General features: G+C 46.8%; 1 protein-coding gene across 6 annotated transcripts in view; it reads right to left on the bottom strand.

The window, feature by feature from the left end:
• Positions 1-1,734: 1,734 nt before the first annotated feature.
• The window catches only part of PPP4R1 (protein phosphatase 4 regulatory subunit 1), a 61,366-nt gene continuing 39,534 nt past the window's right edge, over positions 1,735-23,566 (bottom strand). For 4 of the 6 annotated variants that reach the window (XM_027088540.1, XM_027088542.1, XM_027088543.1 and 1 more), the window contains 9 exons: positions 21,971-22,125; positions 20,527-20,625; positions 18,849-19,034; positions 17,137-17,298; positions 7,456-7,556; positions 4,864-4,984; positions 4,638-4,772; positions 4,078-4,219; positions 1,735-2,862 (listed from right to left, as the gene is read on the bottom strand). In XM_027088540.1, coding sequence (XP_026944341.1) covers positions 2,699-2,862; positions 4,078-4,219; positions 4,638-4,772; positions 4,864-4,984; positions 7,456-7,556; positions 17,137-17,298; positions 18,849-19,034; positions 20,527-20,625; positions 21,971-22,125 — 1,265 coding nt within the window. In that variant the 3' untranslated portion in view covers positions 1,735-2,698. The remainder of the gene's footprint in view (positions 2,863-4,077; positions 4,220-4,637; positions 4,773-4,863; positions 4,985-7,455; positions 7,557-17,136; positions 17,299-18,848; positions 19,035-20,526; positions 20,626-21,970; positions 22,126-23,566) is intronic. The other 2 variants (XM_027088541.1, XM_027088544.1) reach the window with 1 other exon arrangement.

Here is a 23,566-nt window from a genome sequence, read left to right as displayed (position 1 = left end):
GCTCCGAGGGCCTCAGCCCTTGCCAATTCAGGGTTCTAGAGGGTTCTAGACAAACTGCACGGGTCTGCCATCAGAAGTATCTCCAGGGCTTAAGGACAAAGCTCACAGGCAAAAAGGTGACCCCCAAGCCACTAAGAGTCAAAGAGGAGGGCTGGTGGCCTCGGGGTGGCAGATTCAGGGCAGGACACTCACGTACTCGCGAGAGCTCGCAGGCGCTTCCTCCCGGGCAGGGATGCGGGGACCGGGGACCAGGCCCAGCCAGAGGAGGCAGACGAGGAAGGGGCTGCAGGAGGCGGTGGAAGAGAAACACCAGCCATGGCCAAGGACATGGGCTGAGCAGGAAGCTCCAATTTCGGGGAAAAAAAAAGTTTCCTCTTCACCCTGGTCACTCAGAAGTCCCACATCATCACAGAATTTCTCCTGAGATTAGCTACCCAACATCAATTACCTATGAGGACATACCATTATTCATTTTTCTACTGTGAAATTAAAAGATTTGGTTACTAACTGGTTTGCAGGCTGTTTTTGCCTCTGGGGGCATCTGGAAGAACTGTGGAGTCGGCAGTGTCCCGCTGCCTCCAGGAGCCGGTTTCCTTCCGTCCTCTGGGCTTGGCGGCCATGACTCCATCCGCACCTGCGGGAGGACCCGGGGCCACGGCGGCAGGGCTGCACTGTCGCCACTAAAGAGCGAGCTGAAATCAGGAGCCGATGGTCCAGCCTCGTCTTCTTTGAGCGCCGTCAGTGATGGTTCAAACCGGGGCGGCCTCGGCCATTAAACGATGCTGGTGGCCTTCCCCGTCCACCGCCGCGGAGGGACCTGGCATCACGGCTCTTCGGGATCCGAGGGTGACATGGGCCCGCGTGACGCCACACGGGAAGAGCTGGCCTAAATTCAAGTTCTTTACCCCAAAATGGACTATTATTATTACCACTGTTTTAAAAGACTGCAGCTATTAGTGTAGAATTCTTATTTATAGAACTGAAGTTTGGGGGAGGGGCAAAGTATATTATTATAGCTTAATAGCAGAGAACGTGCACCTCAAAAATTAGGCTAAATGACATCAAAAGAGATCTCACCCTCCTTCAACCTCTGCTCTGAGGCTGATTGACAGATGCCTTCCCCAGCCGCCACCACCTACCACCTTCCACTCCACAGCCCCGCCCTTATTACCTGTGCCCCACCTTACCTGTGTTTACTGATTCATTTGTCTCAGTGGAATCTGGTCACACATTATTCCCAGTGCACAAATAGCCAGCTTATAATGCAAGAGTAAGAGACCGAAGGCTCATCTGTAATGACATATACAGGAAGCAGCCTGTGTATCCCCAGATCTACCCGCCAAGGCTCAAGGCCCTACTCGGCTTAACTACAAACCTGGGGAGTCCCCACTAGCTGAGGAGACAAAACCAAAATCACAGAAGCACCACGGCCGCTCAGAGGCCAAGGGTCTTCCAACCTGGGCTCAAAAAAGCAATGAGCATCTCTCCACAGCCCTTCATAAAAGCACATTCACGCAGCATCTCACCTGATGCAGACACGCATGGGCAGGCAGGCTCCACCACCGCCCCTTGCACGGGCAGACCTGGGCTCGGAGGCCTCTCCTGGGAGTGAAGACCCCAGGGTGAGCCCCAGGTGCACGCCTGCCCTCGGTGGGGGGCTGCCCAGGAGGCCCCGCTGCCAGCCAAGAGCAGAACTGGCCCGGGGGTGCGCAGATTTCAAAGAAATTACCCAACTAGTTAAAAGACATATTTTAATCTAGTTTTCCCGTTTTATACTAAAATCATTAATACAGATCACAAATTGCATTTATTCGCAGATATCTAGAAAACAGTCAAAAGTGTATCTATCTCTCTGTATAGATCTTAGTAATAAATTTTATTTGAACAAGAGAACTTGTGCACAAGAGTTGAACAGCATGATTACAGACTGCGGCCCTCCCCGGGGGAGGCACAGGTATGTACAGTATGTGAGACAAAGTTGCACCTCAGAGCTGATCATGATCAAGTCAAAAACGCCTGACATACAGTATACGTGCTAATAAATTTCCTTCAGGTCATGACCAGCATGAAAAAAAATCAGGACACAGATACTCAGCAAAGGCTCTGTAAATGTGCACAGCAATATGCTGCATTTAAGAGTTAAAATCAGACTCTACTTAGTGTTAGCATCAAGCCCTCAGGAGAAATCCAAAAAATATCTCCTTTCCCGTTCACACACTTGGGGCTGGACTGGGCAGCTGGCCGCAGACCCCACGAGGGCCTTGCCCGTGTGGACACAGCGAGGGTTAATACTGGAGGTCTCTTCCCCATCCCGGCTCGCGGCCGCCTTCTGGCTGCACTTCCACCTCTCAGTCATTAAATTAAACCAGCAGAAAGCAACGCAGGCCTCTGGGAGTCCCATCCCTTCCACAAGGAGAATGCTAGGCCAATTCAAGTTTCGTTCAGTCAGGAAGACAGAAGGATTTAAGGCTTCGGTGACGATTATAATCCTCTGAGAAATTATTTTCCCTTCAAGTCAAGATAATAATGTTTACTGTACTTTCTCTTGACTCTGAAAATCCCTGGTATTGGTGTAGGTAACTTGCACCTGCAATCAAGTCTGCAAGGGAGGAAGGTCCCCCACAGCTGTCCCAGGCCACGTGTGGTCACGAGCCAAACCTCAGCTCCCCAGAAGTGGGGAGACCCCGGTCCACGCCGTCTAGTAGGTGGAGGAGGCCGTGCTCATGGCATCTTCAGAGATCTTGGTGCTGGCCGGGTGGATGCTTGCGAAGTACTTGACGTCACTGTCACGGTCCATCTGAAGAGCCATGATGGTCTGCTCCACGGCCTCCTGGTGACAGCTGGCAGAGGTTAGGAAATACTCTGGAAACAGGAAGAGCAAATCACACATGAAATTAGCTTTGTTGGATTATAAACAGTAACCCAAATTGATTTGTGTTCTATGAAAAACATCCCCAAATGTAGGAGAATTAGAAGATTTATCTTGTTTTCTTGTTTTTTTTTTTTTTTGGCTGTGTTGGGTCTTTGTTGCTGTGCATGGGCTCTCTCTAGTTGCAGTGAGCAGGGGCTACTCTTCATTGCGGTGCATGGGCTTCTCACTGCGGTGGCTTCGCTTGCTGCAGAGTATGGGCTCTAGGCGCACGGGTTTCAGTAATTGTGGCACGTGGGCTCCATAGTTGTGGCTCGCGGGGTCTAGAGTGCAGGCTCAGTAGCTATGGCGCACGGGCTTAGCTGCTCTGCAGCATGTGGGATCTTCCCGGCCCAGGGCTTGAACCCGTGTCCCCTGCACTGGCAGGCGGATTCTTAACCACTGTGCCACCAGGGAAGCCTCTATCTTGTTTTAATAACAGTCTAAATCTCATGATGTTTAATGGCAGCAATGTTAGTAAATATGTTAAAACTTGTACTTGTTACAGCTATTACTTAGCTCAGTAAAAGGAAAAACATTTCCAAGTACAAACCACACACACAAAACCAGAGTCCTCCCTGTCTGTTCAATATGATAAATTCCAAAGGAGAAAAAAGAAGCAACGTTAATTTGCCCATATTCTTTGAAGTCTATTACAAACTTCTTTCTGTGCTTTGTTCGTGAATTCACACATTCAAATGATATTTATTAGGCATTTCTGGGGGATTACAATAAGTAAAACAACCTGAATCTTAAGGTGCTCATGATTTGCAGCAAAGCAAACGCTAAGGGGCACGTCTTCCGCCTAATGAATGAAACGCAGGAGGAAACTCAAACACGCCTCCCACCCCAATGGCAGCGACAGACGTTCACGTGGGGCGAACCAAAGGCAGTATTCGTCACACAGTCCTCACTGAACTTCCAACTTTTCAAACTACTAAGTTTTAAATTATAAAGAAAAATTCATCTAGAACAGAACAGTGAAAATTCAACATCGCTCTCCTCACCCCTTAATCGTCTTTGTGTCCTTTCTCGACACAAACCACCACTACCAAGTCGCAGCACATTCTCGGACCAGACTATTCCTCTGACCCCAACCCTTCCGCTCGGGCGCCCACCCGCCCCGTGTCCCCACCACCTACCCTGCTCCTCGCGGGTCGCCCGCCTACCTTTTTCTAGCAGAGTTTGTCGCAGCGTCTTCGCGAGGAGCACGCGGACGTTCGGAACCCTGTCGTTTGCCAAGGTGAGCAGGTGTGGCATCAGATGCACAGCGAACTGGTCCATGGGCAGGCATTCATCTTCAATGACGGTCTGGGGACAGAAAGACCTGCTTCAATCTGCCGGCTCAGTCGACCAGGCCGTAAGTAATACCAGCTCGCAAAACCTTTTAGAAACAACTTAAGTGCCTCAGGTTTCAGTTACAGCTTTTAAAAACAATATTCCAGGCACTCAGGAGCTCAAAACAAAATGATACAGTTAAGTCCCCGCAGAGACGCACAGCTGTGACCTGCCCCACGGAGGCCTGGCATCACAGTCATGTTCACAGCCGCAGACCCGCAAGCTCCGTGGACCAGGACGACGGCCAGGGCAGCACCGCTTTCGGGAGCTCGGGGGACGGAGCGGGGAAGGGTGAGCCAGATGGCGAAGCTCTGCCCTCAAGGATGAGAGCGAGGGTGTGGAGGGGGGCAAGGGGCCCAAGGAGACAGGCAGCCGGTGTGGCCGCACTCACCTGGCAGACAAAGACGAAGGCCTGCCGCCCGGACCACCGGGGACAGCGGCCGAAGTTCTCCACCAGCTCGCGGATGAGGTCCACCCCGAAGGTGGGCGGCGCGGCCCGGTGCAGCTTACGCACCATCTCGCCAACCTAGGGGGGCACGCACTGGTGAGCCACACCTCTGCCCAGTGTTCTCACCAAACGCGTGCTGGGCTAAGGCTGTAAGAACTTGAACACGTACCAACTTGTAGGAAATCCAACGAACAGAAGAAACTTTATCTGCGCACAGATTCAGGGCAATGGGGCGTAGATAATCATAAATGTCTCTGGGGCTGTATAACTCTAGAAGTAAGATCAGCTGTCTACAAAGTGAATTATAAAAATACAATTACAACTCAACAGTAAACACGACAAATGAAAATAGGTTGCTCGTCTGAAGCATGAGTCACCAAGGTCGTGTCTGTGAGAGGAACACATGCAGAGACCAGCGATTGGCCTGGACGCTGTGTGTCTGGATCTGCATCTAAACAACACACACGTTCAGGACACAAACACTGCGGAACTGTATCCACGGCGACGGACACAGCAAAGCACGTCCCGGCTGGCTCCATGGGGACACGGGACACGGTCCCGCGGTGACTGCTGAGGACCTGCTGGGAAACTCCCGTCCACACAGCAGCCGTCTAGTGAGAAGGCGCCAGCAGCCTCAGGCAGCCTTCTGTGTACCAGTCAGGCTCCAGGCAGCTTCTCAGGGAGGCTCCGGTACCAGGGGTGGGGGACACGGGGAGGCCCCTCCTGCGCCTACTCCCACCAAGTCACCGAGAACTGGGGACCAGGGCGTCCCCCATCGGCCTGAGTGGAGGAGGCAACGACACCCTCCCAGGAGGACCGCAGACACGCTGAGACTCCCACCTCCCGGGCTGTGTCTGTGGCGGGTTACGTGTGCCACCGGCAGGAGGCGGACGACACAGACAACCAGCGCAGCGATGAACCGCCCCGCCCGAGGGCACGCGGATCCCCTGGGAGGCGCCCCGCAGACCCCCTCCCAGCCTGGGGCGCACAGGGAGGCCTCGCTCTCAAGGAGCAAAAGCCTCCTGTGGCCGGCGGAGGGTCAGCGAAGCCTGTCCGCGCCCCCGCCCGGGCAAGGCCAGGCTGCAGCCGGAGACAGGGGATAGGAAAAGCCCGTTCCCGGCGTGGAGCCGCAGAGCCTCGGAGCCAAGCGCAAGTCTCGTCCTGCTGCGGAGGCGCAGGAAGCACTGCCCTGACCGAGCACGGGTCCAGGGCAGAGACACGAGCCCCGGGGCGGGTGGAGTCTCTGGGGAGCCCAGCACACAGGCCTCCCCAAGACCGAGGCCGAACCAAGGGGCAGAGGGCCTCCCCTCGCCCAGCACCCGGCGGCCTCCACCACGGGGCAACCGCAGCCCAGGGCTGGGAGGGTGGAGGGGCACAAGGAAGGAGGGGCACGTGCACGGGGGTGGGGGGGGGCAGAGGAGTAAAGGGATGCCGAAGCGCAGGGCCGGAGGAGAGCGGGTAACGCGGCGTCGAAGAGCCGAAGGGATACAGCGGCGGAGGGATACAGGGGCAGAGGGTGCGCAGAGAACGGGACGAAGAGGCCCCCAGCCCCAGCTCCCATCATCCGCAAAAGGCAGCGGCAGCCCACGGCTGGACGAAATGAAGTGCAGAGGGCATCGAAGGTCATATGGAGACACCACCACCCAACCCAGCACCTGCTGCCTGGACGGGCTCTGCCGTCCACACCAGCTGCAGAGGAGACCAGGCAAGACAGAACTCAGGGCAGTTATCCTGTCACGCACCGAAAGAAACTCAGCCCTAAACTCCATACCCAGCAAAGATACCTTTTGAAAATACAGGTGAGGTCCAGAATCCAGAATATTTAATAAAGAACTCTTACAATTCAGCAACCCAATTTAAGACAAACAGCCCGATTAAAAAATATGCAATGGACTTGAATAGACATTTCTCCAGAGAATATATACAAATGGCCAACAGCACATGAAATGGTGCTAAACATCAGTAAACACTGAAGAAACGCACATCAGGACCAAAGCGAGACGCTACTTTACACACACTGGCTGCAATTAGAAAGAAAAAAAGGAAAACAGCAAGAGCCAGGGAGGATGTGGGGAAATGGGAGCCCTCATCCCCTGCTGGTGGGAATGTAACCCGCTGCAGCCATTGTGCACACGGTCATGCAGCTCCTCAACAAGTTAAACGCAGAATTACTGGATGACCCAGCAAATCCACCTCACAAACCTTGTATGAGTACATCGATGCTCACAGCAGCACTACTCACATCAGCCGGAAACAACCCAGATGAATGGCTTAAAAGGTCGTATGTTCACTCAGAGCATTATTCACGGCTGCCACGTGGATGGACCCCGACAACACTGTGCTGAGTGGGGGAGCCGTGCACAGAGGCCGGGGGTTATGCGGCGCATCTGGACCAAACGCTCAGAAAAGCAAACACGCACGGAGACAGCAGACTGATGTCTGCGGGGCCGCTGCTTATGGGCGTGGGGTGTCCTTTTGGGAGGACGAAATGTTCTACAACTAGATGGGGGGACACTGCACCAGCAGCAAAAGTGGTTGTGTGTATTTTACCACAATTAAAAAAAAGTGAAGGTGACACGGTCTTATAAAAAAAAAGCTGAGAAAATTCACTGCCAGCAAGACCTGTGTTACAGGCAGTGTTAAAGGAACAGGATACCAGGCAGAAACTTGGACCCACACAAAGTGATGAAGAAATCCAGGAAAGGTAAAGATGAAGCAACACACACCCCCCAAAACAGTCTGATCAAGTATGAGAACTTACTCAGCCAGTTCAGCTCGAAAGCGCCAGTTTCTACTATTGTCTGTCACCAAAAACTCCTGAAGTTGATACAGATATTCTCTTCTTTTGTCAATATGAAGAAGCTGAAGAGACAAATAAAAATATTCACTAGGACACGGCAGAGACATTATTTCCTTTACCACACTGCTTAAGAAACCTCTAAATCACATGGTTAGTTCTTCTGAAGGAGAACAGATGTAGTAGGTACATTTGTTTTAAAAATTGGTATTAAGTCCATTTTCCCTGATAATCCCGTTTATCTTCAAGAGTCATTCTCCCCTTTTGAAATATTTGCTTCTTGAGCCAGTGAGTGGCCTCTACTGTCCACTGTCCCCGGGCAAAGCTTTACCAGAACACTCCTGTGACATCCTTATTGTCACACACCCTCTGAAGACAGGGATTATGCTCCTACTCATAGTGTGAGCCCAGTGGACAGCACTGTGATGCCACATTGTAGGTGCTCAATAAATATCTGAGTGAAAAAAATAAGTTTATCCCAATAACCGTTCTATAAATATTTAAGAGTAGGTTTATAGTTAACAAGGGGGAAAACCCTAAAAGTTGATATAAACAGAAGCAAATAAATTTAACTGTACATCAAACAGATAAGAGTCACACAGAAAAAGTCTAAGTTTAAACTCAGTATTGTGACCATATATCTTCATGGAACATGTTCCAATGACAGAAAGTGCTGAAGGAAATCTTGACCATTACCTGGTTAATCTGATGTTGGAATAGTTCTAAAACGTCGAATTGAGCAAATGACTAAATAATTTAACATTTTTGAAAACAAGAGTTTTTACCACAATAGAAAAGAAAAAAAATGTGAAAAAAGGAGAGGAAATGGTACTGGACTGGAAGATGCAATATGAACTAAATAATTTTTTAAACCCCCCAAACCAAAAAACCCCCTCCTATCCCCTGAAAAAGCCTAAAAGAAATGACGTCCGGGAGCAATGAGCACATCTAGTTCCTGGATCTTGGCTTCTAAATCCCAGCACTCCACCAGAAAAGACCTGGGCTCCTCGGGGAGATCCTGACTCCCAGCTGGAGCGAAAGGAGAAGGTAGGCCTGAAAGTAAGACGTGCCTGGCAGTGAGGGGGCCGATCGAAAGGACACAGGAGTGGCTTTAAGGGGCTCTTATTCGCCACATTTGATGGTCAAAACAAATGACAGGAGGAGCTTCAAGACGGTGAAAGAGTAAGACGCGGAGATCACCTTCCTCCCCACAGATACATCAGAAATCCATCTACATGTGGAACACCTCCTACAGAACACCTACTGAACGCTGGCAGAAGACCTCAGACCTCCCAAAAGGCAAGAAACCCCCCAGGTACCTGGGTAGGGCAAAAGAAAAAAGAAAAAACAGAGACAAAAGAATAGGGACGGGACCTGCACCAGTGGGAGGGAGCTGTGAAGGAGGAAAGGTTTCCACACACTAGGAAGCCCCTTCGCGGGCGGAGACTGCGGGTGGCGGAGCCACGGAGGAGAGCGCAGCAACAGGGGTGCAGAGGGCAAAGCGGAGAGATTCCCGCACAGAGGACCAGGGCCGACCAGCACTCACCAGCCCGAGAGGCTTGTCTGCTCACCCGCTGGGGCGGGCGAAGCTGGGAGCCAAGGCACAGGCTTCGGAGGTCAGATCCCATGGAGAGGACTGGGGTTGGCTGCGTGAACACAGCCTAAAGGGAGCTAGTGCGCCACGGCTAGCCGGGAGGGAGTCCGGGGAAAAGTCTGGAGATGCCAAAGAGGCAAGAGACTTTTTCTTCCCTCTTTGCTTCCTGGTGCACGAGGAGAGGGGATTAAGAGTGCTGCTTAAAGGAGCTCCAGAGACGGGCGCGAGCCACGGCTATTAGCACAGACCCCAGAGACGGGCATGAGACGCTAAGGCTGCTGCTGCCGCCACCAAGAAGCCTGTGTGCGAGCACAGGTCACTCTCCACACCTCCTTTCCGGGGAGCCTGTGCAGCCCGCCACTGCCAGGGTCCCGTGACCCAGGGACAACTTCCTTGGGAGAATGCACAGCGTGCCTTAGGCTGGTGCAATGTCACGCTGGATTCTGTCGCCACCACAGGCTCGCCCCGCATTCCGTACCCCTCCCTCCCCCCGGCCTGAGTGAGCCAGAGCCCCCAAATTAGCTGCTCATTTAACCCCGTCCTGTCTGAGCAAAGAACAGACGCCCTCCAGCGACCTACACGCAGAGGCGGGGCCAAATCCAAAGCTGAGCCCCTGGGAGCTGTGAGAACAAAGAAGAGAAAGGGAAATCTGTCCCGGCAGCCTCAGAAGCAGCGGATTAAAGCTCCACAATCAACTTGATGTACCCTGCATCTGTGGAATACATGAATATACAATGCATCATCCCAAATTGAGGAGGTGGACTTTGAGAGCAAGATTTATGATTTTTTCCCCTCTTCCTCTTTTTGTGAGTGTGTATGTGTATGCTTCTGTGTGAGATTTTGTCTGTATAGCTTTGCTTCCACCATCTGTCCTAGGGTTCTGTCTGTCCTTTTTTTTTAATTACTTAAAAAAATTTTTTTTCTTATTTTTTATTTTAATCACTTTATTTTATCTTCTTCCTTCCTTCCTCTCTCTCTTTCTCACTCTCCCTCCCTCCCCCTCTCTCTCTCCTTCTTTCTTTCTTTCCCCCCTTTTATTCTGAGCCGTGCGGAGGACAGGCTCTTAGTGCTCCAGCCAGGCGTCAGTGCTGTGCCTCTGAGGTGGGAGAGCCAAGTTCAGGACACTTGTCCACAAGAGACCTCCCAGCTCCACGTAATATCAAACGGCGAAAATCTCCCAGAGAGCTCCATCTCAACGCCAAGACCCAGCTCCACTCAACAACCAGCAAGTTACAGTGCTGGACACCCTATGCCAAACAACTAGCAAGACAGGAACACAACCCCATCCATTAGCAGAGAGGCTGCCTAAAATCATAACAAGGACACAGACACCCCAAAACAAACCAAAGACGTGGACCTCCTGCCCACCAGAAAGACAAGATCCAGCCTCATCCACCAGAACACAGGCACTAGTCCCCCTCCACCAGGAAGGCTACACAACCCACTGACCCAACCTTAGCCACTGCTGACAGACACCAAAAACAACGGTAACTACTAACCTGCAGCCTGCAAAAAGGAGACCCCAAACACAGTAAGTCAAGCAAAATGAGAAGACAGAAAAACACACAGCAGATGAAGGAGCAAGATAAAAACCCACCAGACCAAACAAATGAAGAGGAAATAGGCAGTCTACCTGAAAAAGAATTCAGAATAATGACAGTAAAGATGATCCAAAATCTTGGAAACAGAATAGACTAAATGCAAGAAACATTTAACAAGGACCTAGAAGAACTAAAGAGCAAACAAACAGAGATGAACAACACAATAAACGAAATAAAAATTCTCTAGAAGGGATCAATAGCAGAATAACTGAGGCAGAAGAACGCATAAGTGACCTGGAAGATAAAATAGTGGAAATAACTACTGCAGAGCAGAATAAAGAAAAAAGAATGAAAAGAATTGAGGACAGCCTCAGAGACCTCTGGCACAACATTAAAGACACCAACATTCGAATTCTAGGGGTCCCAGAAGAAGAAGAGAAAAAGAAAGGGACTGAGAAAATATTTGAGAAGATCATAGTTGAAAACTGCCCTAATATGGGAAAGGAAATAGTTAATCAAGTACAGGAAACACAGAGAGTCCCATACAGGATAAATCCAAGGAGAAACACACCAAGACACATATTAATCAAACTATCAAAAATTAAATACAAAGAACAAATATTAAAAGCAGCAAGGGAAAAACAACAAATAACACACAAGGGAATCCCCATAAGGTTAACAGCTGATCTTTCAGCAGAAACTCTGCAAGCCAGAAGGGACTGGCAGGACATATTTAAAGTGATGAAAGAGAAAAGCCTACAACCAAGATTACTCTACCCAGCAAGGATCTCATTCAGATTTGATGGAGAAATTAAAAGCTTTACAGACAAGCAAAAGCTAAGAGAATTCAGCACCACCAAACCAGCTCTACAACAAATGCTAAAGGAACTTCTCTAGGCAGGAAACAAAAGAGAAGGAAAAGACCTACAATAATAAAACCAAAACAATTAAGAAAATGGTAATAGGCACATACATATAGATAACTACCTTAAATGTAAATGGATTAAATGCTCCAAACAAAAGACACAAGCTCACTGAATGGATACAAAAACAAGACCCATATATATGCTGTCTACAAGAGACCCACTTCAGACCTACGGACACATGCCGACTGAAAGTGAGGGGATGGAAAAAGATATTCCATGCAAATGGAAATCAAAAGAAAGCTGGAGTAGCAATTCTCATATCGGCAAAATAGACTTTAAAACAAAGACTATTATTACAAGAGACAAAGAAGGACACTACCTAATGATCAAGGGATCAATCCAAGAAGAAGATATAACAATTGTAAATACTTATGCAACCAACATCGGAGCACCTCAATACATAAGGCAAATACTAACAGCCATAAAAGGGGAAATTGACAGTAACACAATCAAAGTAGGGGACTTTAACACCCCACTTTCACCAATGGACAGATAATCCAAAATGAAAGTACATAAGGAAACACAAGCTTTAAATGATACATTAAACAAGATGGACTTAATTAATATTTATAGGACATTCCATCCAAAAACAACAGAATACACATTCTTCTCAAGTGCTCATGGAACATTCTCCACGATAGATCGTATCTTGGGTCACAAATCAAGCCTTGGTAAATTTAAGAAAACTGAAATCGTATCAAGTATATTTTCCAACTGCAATGCTATGAGACTAGATATCAATTACAGGAAAAAATCTGTAAGAAATGCAAACACATGGGGGCTAAACAACACACTACTTAATAACCAAGAGATCACTGAAGAAATCAAAGAGGAAATCAAAAAATACCTAGAAACAGGGCTTCCCTGGTGGCGCAGTGGTTGAGAATCCGCCTGCCGATGCAGGGGACACGGGTTCATGCCCCGGTCTGGGAAGATCCCACATGCCACGGAGCGGCTGGGCCCATGAGCCATGGCCACTGAGCCTGTGCGTGCGGAGCCTGTGCTCCGCAAAGGGAGAGGCCCATGTATAGCAAAAAAAAAACAAAAAACAAAAAAAACAAAAACCTAGAAACAAATGACAATGAAAACACAATGACCCAAAACCTATGGGATGCAGCAAAAGCAGTTCTAAGAGAGAAGTTTATAGCTATACAAGCCTACATTAAGAAACAAGAAACATCTCAAATAAACAACCTAACGTTACACCTAAAGCAATCAGAAAAAGAAGAACAAAAAAACCCCAAAGTTAGCAGAAGGAAAGAAATCATAAAGATCAGATCAGAAGTAAATGAAAAAGAAATGAAGGAAAGGATAGCGAAGATCAATAAAAGTAAAAGCTGGTTGAGAAGATAAACAAAATTGATAAACCATTAGCCAGACTCATCAAGAAAACAAGGGAGAAGACTCAAACCAATAGAATTAGAAATGAAAAAGGAGAAGTAACAACAGACACTGCAGAAATACAAAAGATCATGAGAGATTACTACAAGCAACTCTATGCCAATAAAATGGACAACCTGGAAGAAATGGACAAATTCTTAGAAATGCACAACTTTCCGAGACTGAACCTGGAAGAAATAGAAAATATGAACAGACCAATCAAAAGCACTGAAATTGAAACTGTGATTAAAAATCTTCCAACAAACGAAAGCCCAGGACCAGATGGCTTCACAGGCAAATTCTATCAAACATTTAGAGAAGAGCTAACACCTATCCTTCTCAAACTCTTCCAAAATACAGCAGAAGGAGGAACACTCCCAAACTCATTCTACGAGGCCACCATCACCCTGACACCAAAACCAGACAAAGATGTGATAAAGAAAGATAACTACAGGCCAATACCACTGATGAACGTAGATGCAAAAATCCTCAACAAAATACAAGCAAACAGAATCCAACAGCACATAAAAGAATCATACACCATGATCAAGTGGGGTTTATTCCAGGAATGCAAGGATTCTTCAATATATGCAAATCAATCAATGTGATACACCATATTAACAAACTGAAGGAGAAAAACCATATGATCATCTCAATAGATGCAGAGAAAGCTTTTGACAAAATTCAACACCAATTTATAATAAAAACCCTCCAGAAAGTAGGCATAGAGGGAACTTTCCTCAACATAATAAAGGCCATATATGACAAACCCACAGCCAACTTCATCCTCAATGGTGAAAAACTGAAACCATTTCCACTAAGATCAGGAACAAGACAAGGTTGCCCACTCTCACCACTATTATTCAACATAGTTTTGGAAGTTTTAGCCACAGCAAGCAGAGAAGAAAAAGAAATAAAAGGAATCCAAATCGGAAAAGAAGAAGTAAAGCTGTCACTGTTTGCAGATGACATGATACTATACATAGAGAATCCTAAAGATGCTACCAGAAAACTACTAGGGCTAATCAGTGAATTTGGTAGAGTAGCAGCATACAAAATTAATGCACAGAAATCTCTTGCATTCCTATACATTAACAACGAAAAATCTGAAAGAGAAATTAAGGAAACACTCCCATTTACCACTGCAACAAAAAGAATAAAATACCTAGGAATAAACCTACCTAAGGAGACAAAAGACCTGTATGCAGAAAACTATAAGACACTGATGAAAGAAATTGAAGATAATACAAATAGATGGAGAGATATACCATGTTCTTGGACTGGAAGAATCAACATTGTGAAAATGACTCTACTACCCAAAGCAATCTACAGATTCAATGCAATCCCTATCAAACTACCACTGGCATTTATCACAGAACTAGAAAAAAAAATTTCACAATTGGTATGGAAACACAAGAGACTCCGAATAGCCAACGCAATCTTGAGAAAGAAAGACGGAGCTCGAGGAATCAGGCTCGCTGACTTCAGACTATACTACAAAGCTACAGTAATCAAGACAGTATGGTACTGGCACAAAAACAAAAATATAGATCAATGGAACAGGATAGAAAGCCCAGAGATAAACCCACGCACATATGGTCACCTTGTCTTTGATAAAGGAGGCAAGAATATACAGTGGAGAAAAGACAGCCTCTACAGTAAGTGGTTCTGGGAAAACTGGACAGTTACATGTAAAAGAATGAAATTAGAACACTCCCTAACACCATACACAAAAATAAACTCAAAATGGATTAAAGACCTAAATGTATGGCCAGACACCATCAAACTCTTAGAGGAAAACATAGGCAGAACACTCTATGACATAAATCACAGCAAGATCCTTTTTGACCCACCTCCTAGAGAAATGGAAATAAAAACAAAAATAAACAAATGGGACCTAATGAAACTTAAAAGCTTTTGCACAGCAAAGGAAACCATAAACAAGGCGAAAAGACAACCCTCAGAATGGGAGAAAATATTTGCAAATGAAGCAACTGACAAAGGATTAATCTCCAAAACATACAAGCAACTCATGCAGCTCAATATCAAAAAAACAAACAACCCAATCCAAAAATGGGCAGAAGACCTAAATAGACATTTCTCCAAAGAAGATATACAGATTGCCAACAAACACATGAAAGAATGCTCAACATCATTAACCACTAGAGAAATGCAAATCAAAACTACAATGAGATATCATCTCACACCGGTCAGAATGGCCACCATCAAAAAATCTACAAACAATAAATGCTGGAGAGGATGTGGAGAAAAGGGAACCCTCTTGCACTGTTGGTGGGAATGTAAATTGATACAGCCACTATGGAGAACAGTATGGAGGTTCCTTAAAAAACTAAAAGTAGAACTACCATATGACCCAGCAATCCCACTACTGGGCATATACCCTGAGAAAACCATAATTCAAAAAGAGTCATGTGTCAAAATGTTCATTGCAGCTCTTTTTACAATAGCCAGGAGATGGAAACAACCTAAATGTCCAGCAACAGATGAATGGATAAAGAAGATGTGGCACATATATACAATGGACTACTACTCAGCCATAAAAAGGAACGAAACTGAGTTATGTGTAGTGAGGTGGATGGACCCAGAGATTGTCATACAGAGTGAAGTAAGTCAGAAAGAGAAAGACAAATACCGTATGCTAACATATATATATGGAATCTAAAAAAAAAAAAAAAAAAAAAGGATCAGAAGAACCCAGGGGCAAGACGGGAATAAAGATGCAGACCTACTAGAGAATGGACTTGAGGATATGGGGAGGGGGAAGGGTAAGCTGGGACAAAGTGAGACAGTGGCATGGACATATATACACTACCAAACGTAATACAGATAGTGGGAAGCAGCCGCATAGCACAGGGAGATCAGCTGGGTGCTTCGTGACCACCTAGAGGGGTGGGATAGGGAGGGTGGGAGGGAGGGAGATGCAAGAGGGAAGAGATATGGGGACATAATGTATATGTATAACTGATTCACTTTGTTATAAAGCAGAAACTAACACACCATTGTAAAGCAATTATACTCCAATAAAGATGTTAAAAAACAAACAAAAAAACCCGACAGAAATAGATTACATTACACGGAAGGAATAAAAAAGTAATTCTAGAGTCCACACTGATATTAAGAAAAATTTGCAAAGAGGCAGAGGAAGAGAAGGGAAAGGTTATGTTTACAGGAGATACTACCTAGTAAACACAGAAGGAATTACAAAGAACAGAAAATTAGTATTTTACAACTCACACAGTAACAAGTGATTCAGGCAAGAATCAGGTACAGATGCAGAAATGCAAAAGCACTGTGTGAAGGACTCAGGGAAAGAGCTGTTCAGAGTTTGAAAGAATCACCCACCGAGGAGTCAATAACCTCGATGGAAAAGTGAGCTGACCCATGGCCACGGGACCCGACTCAGCATCACCAGGGACCCAAGAGCCAACATCGTGTTACCCCTGACGCAACCCATTCAGAAGAACACCCAGGGACCTAGGTAGAGAGGTAATACTCTTGGCAGACAACACCTGTTTAACCTGAATCTAACTGTGTGACAGTGCTCAGGCAAGTTCAAATTGGGGGGCATTCTCCAAAACCACTGGCTTGGCCCCCTCAAAAAGGTCCATGACATTACAGGTGAAAAGTCAGGGAAACTGTCCTAGATTTAAGACGGCTAAAGAGACGTGATATTTAAATTCTATGTGCAATTCCCCACTGGATTCTGAGTTGAGGGAACATTATCGGGACAATTAGAGCAATTTCAATTATGATACTTCGGCACCTCAAACTTTACGACTACAATAGTTCTCCAGGATTAAACAATTTGTAAAGTCAGCGCTGCTCCTGTCAGAGACCAGAGATCCACATCAGAGGGGTGAGGACACACCACAGAAGGCTTAATGTCCATGTAATTTCCTACATGTTAGTTCAGTAATTATGAGAAAAAAGGTACAAATGTTTGTAACCATGATCTAATGTCATTTAAAAATGAAATTTAGCGTAATTTTTAAATTAAACACTGAAGTGACACTAGCAAAATTGATCAGAATGGGACTATTTTTTAACCACATGGTACCATCAAAGTCATGGCTACATCTGTTACATAGAACGTACAGAAACCTATCTTGATGGCAGCATAAAGTCAAAACTTTAACTCTACAGAATTTTAGTGTGTTTTTATACAAAAGAACTTAAAAATTACCTTCAGAAAATCATGCAAGTGTTTAAGGACACCTATCCTGACTTCATCGAGGTCTTTTAAAAATCCATTAAAAATTGGAACCAGATCTGCAGCTGTCAACTGATCTCCAAGGATGACTGCAAGCTCGTGGATGGAGAAGGCTAAGGTCCTTCGAACTTTCCACTGCAGAAACAAAGACAAAGCGCGAGTAGTCTGACCACGAGGTCTTGGTACTTCAACTTTTGCACAATGTATGACGGTTAATTTATTGTATCTGAAGGTTATTAATCTCAAGTTAAATCAGAATAAAATAGTAATAATAGATACCAAGTTTTAAATGCCTACTTTCTATCAAAAACTGGCAGAAAAATGCAAAATCCCTGCACAGTATATGTTATCCCCCTTTCACTTAGGAAGGAAAAAAATGCTTGGGGATCACTGGTGGTGAAGCCTGTGTAGCTTTCGGAGCACCGGATGCCCAATTTCCTGGCGTCCCACATGGATCGAAGGCTGGCTGGTGTGCCTCTCCCTGCACTGGCCCTCCCGACTCTGCACAGACTACCCTGGATTAAAAACAACCACAAAACTCGTTTTAAAGAACTGGCAATTAAAGAGATACAAGGCTGGAAAAATCTCTTGCGGGCAGCCCTGGAAAAGAACACCGGAACAGAAATGTGCTCCATTTACAGGAGACTTTATACGTCAAAAACAGCTTTTTCTTCATGTGGCCTTAATTTAAAAAAGTTTACTTTCTTATTTAGTTTAAAACTTTACCTGCTGAGAAGCTGTTTAGAACAAAGGCTTTATCCCCGCTCCCAAACACAAGAACCTGTTCTTGAGATAATATGCTGTACCCATGTTCAATGCATCAAATGGGAGAAGGCAGGATGTTTGGATAAGCCCTACCCATCCAGAGCCGTCCCCGCCACCAGTAGCTCCGAGAGTCCACAGAATAAAGGTGGAAAGCAGCTCACACAGAGGGTGGAACACTTGTTGGTCTTGGCCATGTGTCCCACGCCCAGTTCCACCCCTGAGGGCTGAGCAGGGATCAGCTTCTCCAGAGGTCGGAGGAGGGACTTAAACTATGTTCCCAAGGGGACTCTTGACTTCCAATTTGCCAAGTCAACTGAGACACCGAGGGATAACCATTCACAACTCAGTATAAATTAGTCTCAGCAGATGCCTTCGAATAACTGAGAGATGAAGGTCGCTGAAGAAAAGGGACTTGGGTGTATAGGGCGGGTGGTGAAGTCGGCAAAGCCTGGGGAAACAGCCACAAAGAGCCACAAACAACCAAGGGTCAATGTTTCCCATTTCTTGTTTCTCAAACGGGTGGTGGTGGTGAGCACATGGGTGCACAAACGGGCACGCACACACCCATCAACCTTCTCCCACCCACACTGCGCTGCCCGCTGGGCCCAGACCTTGGCAGCCCTAACACGACTGCAGTTCTGCTAAGGTTGAAAAATACCAGGGAGGAAGCATTTATAACACTGTTTCTGGGGTAAACGAAACCCTATGTTCTCAAGAATTCATCTGCACGTAAACTTTAGACAACAGCACCTGTGAGTTAGGAACCTCAGCAGGTCAAACGGGAAGCTAATTCCAGCACTTCAGACAAAAAAGAAGAGAGGCTGCTCAGGTGGAGGGAGGAGCCTGGACCCACGGGGGAGTGCTCTGGTGTCACTGGCAAGCTCTCTGCACGCGAGGGAGTGTGGACAGGGGCCCCGCACCTGCATGTCGGAGGCCAGCGTCTCGTAGGTCTCGCGCAGGCAGTGCCAGTTCTGCCGGCCCAGCGTCAGTGCCACGCCCGGCAGGCTGTACGCGCAGTGCTTGGCGATCTCCGTGTCCACTGTCTGCGCCCGGGAGGGGTCGGTCATGGAGAGATACTGATCCAGCAGGGCCTGGGGCACAACGTCCTAACCAAGAGAGAGTGCAGACTTTGTAAATTAGGCGCACTTGCACCTCATATAGTCGTGAAAACCAATCTCCAAGTTTCAGGATTCCAGTAACTGAAAAGAGATAAGAAAACACGCTAAGGGAGATACACGTGTAAATGAACAAAAGCAGCTTCAAGGAGGAAAACAACAAACAAGATCCTAAAACAGAAGACAGCTTAGAGGATGATGAGAGCTGCTTACTAAATTTAAGAGATACATTAAGAATAAGATCAGCGCCTTTCAGTGCTGGCAGAGATTACAGAGTCTGGGGTAACCTACTGAATGAGGCTAACCTAGCAGATGAGGCTCAGCAGGCCCTCTTCTGCACTGTCACCAACAAGGACCTTAAAACGACAACAACAACCGCCTTTAGATGGAAATTTAGCAATTACCTACAGAAACTTAAAGTGTACATACCTCTAACCACTGTATAAATGCGAGGACAAGAAGAACATATCTACGATCTTGCTTATGTATGCGAAATATAGCTTTGGAAGGAGCTACAAAATAGAGATAAAACTGGCCGCTTTAGGGGAAAAGCAAAGTGGGTGCTGGAGGAGAAAAGCTAAGAAGGAAGCTGAATTCTGAACTTTGTAAACATATTATCTATTTTTAAAAAATAAAATGGAAATTCATTAAAGGAATGAGACAATCTGTATGCACTGGCTTGAAAAAGCATGTTTTAAAACACTATGAATACCAACTCCATTTTTAATAAATAGAACAAACAAAAACAAAGGACTCGCCCCCTTTGACCCAGGCAATCTACTTATACTAATGCAGAGACAGTCCCAGGAGCAAAGCACAGGCATGATCACGATGAACATGGCTTTACTTGTAATATCACAGCACACCTACACGTGGACGCCCGTCCCAGCCCTGCTCACACGGGGCCGCGTGGGTGCTGTGCTGGGGGGGCGACGGGGGTGGGGGGGGAGTCTGTGCTCCTGTGCAAAGAGCTCCAAGACACGACTCTTTAAAAAAGAAAAGAAAAAAGAAAGACAGGCGTCACCACATTCCAACGACCCCACATGTAAAGCCTCCGATTCGAGTCACCCTGCCAGCCGACAGCACTTTACAGCGGCTCTGGGCCGTACTCCCACGTTCTCCTCTCTGAAGTCAAGCTCTACCTTACAATCCTTGGCAACTCAGGCATGAAGACCCAGGCGTGATGGCTATGTGTCTTTGAAAGAGAAAGGTGCACCTTTCACCTCAGCGTCCGCCTAGGCGCGCTGAGGAAATACAAGAGGACCCATGGTCGCGGTCACCCTGGAGGGGAAGGGGTCACAGGTGTGAGAAGAGGAAGATTTCTGCTTATATTTTACTCGACCACTTGAATTTTCTTATCAGAAGTATGATATGTCAGCCCTCATTTTCAAAACATTATCAGAAGGGCCAAATTTGGTGAGAAATGGGTTTAAAAGTGGACTTAACAACACCCACACAAAGTAAAGAGTTTTGGGTCACCTACCTGCACTTTAGCTCTCCTTTCCTCATCGGGGCTAAAACCACCACTGGTGCCCGAGTCTGAATCATCATGAATATAGCGAAGGGCGGACTCCATATTCTGCTGGGAGAGAACGGTCACTTAAAGAACTGTCCTGTCTGTGAGTTCCCTTCATTTAAACCATCTTACTAAGTTACTCACCTTTCAAGGCCACCAAAAGATAAGAATACGTACAAATTCTTCATACTGTTAAACATTTATAAACAGACCTAAGACCTCATAAGAATTCCCCTGCCTTAAATCAAACTTTCAGAATAGGTTGCTAAAGGTATGAAAATAAATTCCAGAACAAATGTAATTAAAAAGTAAATTTAGAAGTAAATTTGAAAAGGTCCCAATATCTAAAATTAGCTATCAATAAAACAGTATTTAGAGGTTGCTTTAGGCAACTGTTGTATGGTATGTCATACACAGTTTTTCTTCTACTATTTCTATTCCTGGCTATTTCTAATTTCACAAATATATTGGGCTGGCCCAAAAATTCATTTAGAATTGTCATGCGATGTTACAGGAAAACCCAAACCAACTTTCTGGCCGACCCAATACTTTTTTAACAGCCCCTGCCAACCCCAAAATGAAAACAAAACACCTTCTAAAACTCAGATGAAGCACTAAAATCTCCGATGATGCTCAGTGGTCAGGGCTGCATTCTGGAGCCCTGGTTTTACGCAAGATTTCTAGCTATACTGGGTGTCATCTAACAGAAAACAAGTCAGGAATCCACCGGGGCCCTGGGACCCCCGTGCCCCCATGCGTATGAGGCCCCCCTCCCTGAGCTCAGCGTCCAGGCCGCTCTGACCCGAGACCACCTGCCTCTGGCCACAAGCATGTGTTCCTTCTCCCGCCAACACACACAAGGGATGAGAACTACTGACACCGCGTGGTGCTGGCTTGGTGGGGGGTCGGGGGGTTCGGGAAGGACGGTGCAGGACATAGGCAGGCGGGCTGGTCACAGTACCCACCCGCACACTCCAGGGTCCAGATAATCCCGCAACACGGCCTCAAGTCCCGATCTTCCGCTCAGAATACTGTGCTGCTCGCTGCAGTGAAATGGTCCCATCAGAAACAAAGCACCCCTCCAAAAAGAAAAGGGAAGAGTTAATTACTCTTGATAAAGGGCTTTGTCTCCAGTCAGATTATTTCACTGCAGTGAGCCACACCCACACTGAAGCTGCGGAGTGGTCATGTAGACAGTCCCGGGCTGACTATTAACTCCAAGCTCTGGACATGACACTCATGTCACAGAGACAGGACGTGGTGACGATGACTTTTACTTTATGCAGAAGGGAGACGGAGAAAACCAGCGACAGACAGGACGTGGTAACTGGGCCGTGACGAGCACCACGGCCGCCCCGCGAACGGCACCGGGGCCACCCAGCTCACTGTGCACGCCCTGCGGAGCCCTCACCTCGACGGTCTCGCTCGTCAAAGGCCCGGCGGTGCCGTGGTCAAGTCTGCAGCCAAGGAGCTCATCCTGCGGGGCCCTCCGGGCAGCCTCGCTGGCCTCGTCGCAGGTGTCCAGGCTGGAGGCGCGCAGGGCGGCGGCCAGCACGTCCACCTGCGCTGTGGGTGGAAGGACAGGCCTGTGAGCATGGGGCCGCGGGTGCCTGGGCTCTCCCTGCGCAAGGTTATGGGATCAATGAGACGCAGTGCTTTTGGGACACTGCCATCGAAAAGCTGGAAAAAACCTCTACTGTGGTCAATCATTAGTTCTCCGAGGGAAGAAGTAGAAAGCTAATATGCTTTCATGAGATTAAAAACGTTTACCCACTACTGTACATTATTCTGCGTTAGTATGAAAAGAGAGATGCTATCTAGTCAATTTCAGGGTCAGTGAACTATGTTTTGGGAACGCATGAGCGGGACTGGCGAGGCTTACTTACTAAGCTATCTTAGCAGGAGAGCAGTCACACAGACCCTGCCAACATAAAACAAGGGGAATTACAAAGATTTCTGTGGCTGTTACATTTAAACATCTCATATCTCATTCCGGTTTATTTTACTTTTCTCTAATTCTTTTTGAAAGTGAAATGAGTGACTTGTCCCAAACCCAGGGATCCCAAACAAGCCCTGCCTCGCTCGCAGGAAACCAAAACGGCAGATAACCAAGCAGCAGCCCTGAAGTGTGGCAAATGGCATCGCCTACGTTTTGAGTGACATCTTCTTTATGAAAGTCATTCAAAGTGAAGTTAAAGCATTCTTCCTTCCCCCCAACATAAATGAGGAATTTAGCAAAAATAAATTGTGTAGCATTACTTCAAGTAACAATCCGCCTGGATGCTCAAAATATAGGAATTTATAAAGTTTACCTGCAAGTTTATTTAGTACAAAGATTAGAAAGTGTGCTCCCATTCTACTTAAAGATTATTAAAAAGCAATCAGTATTTTATTAAGATAACCTATTACTATGCTATAGCATTTATAAAATTCTAAAGTATACAAGGTACCCAGCAAGAGAGACACAAGAAACATACAGGATGATGACCTAACTGAACAGATTAAACTGAAGGTGTCTAATCATGAAAAGTTACTCAAGGAAAGCATCCTCATTCTTTTGGGGATTTCAGCTGCAATTTGTACTAATCTAATCCTTTACTCACTTCAGCTCCCCTTTTAGAATCCTCCAAATTTCCACAATGAAATCACAACAGAACTAAAGGAGGCTGACGGCCTGGAACATGCTTTTTGCCCCCGTAGATGCAGGCGGGGGGTGTGAGGGTGGGCTCCCTCATGCATCGCGACCTGTTCCTGGGAAGCCTTTCACAGAACACGCCTCACACAGGCCACCAACCTGAGTAAACGACAGCCTCCTCCTTGTCTATGTTATTCTGTACCTTTAGGTTTGTACGTTCACAAAAGTTTCAGTGAGTCACACTGAGGTTACCTCCTTCAAAAGACTGGTACAGAGGTCATGAGGACGACCCCATGCCCGCTCACGGAGAGCCCGTGGCCCCGGAGAACCCAGGCTTGCCTGAGACTCAGCGGATGGCTCACCACGACCAGC

The sequence above is a fragment of the Aethalodelphis obliquidens genome, unplaced genomic scaffold, assembly GCF_003676395.1.
Source record: "Aethalodelphis obliquidens isolate GAN/ISIS:26980383/991018 unplaced genomic scaffold, ASM367639v1 scaffold63, whole genome shotgun sequence".
In the NCBI taxonomy this organism is placed as follows: Eukaryota; Metazoa; Chordata; class Mammalia; order Artiodactyla; family Delphinidae; genus Aethalodelphis; species Aethalodelphis obliquidens.
This window is presented reverse-complemented; position numbering and strand designations above follow the sequence as displayed.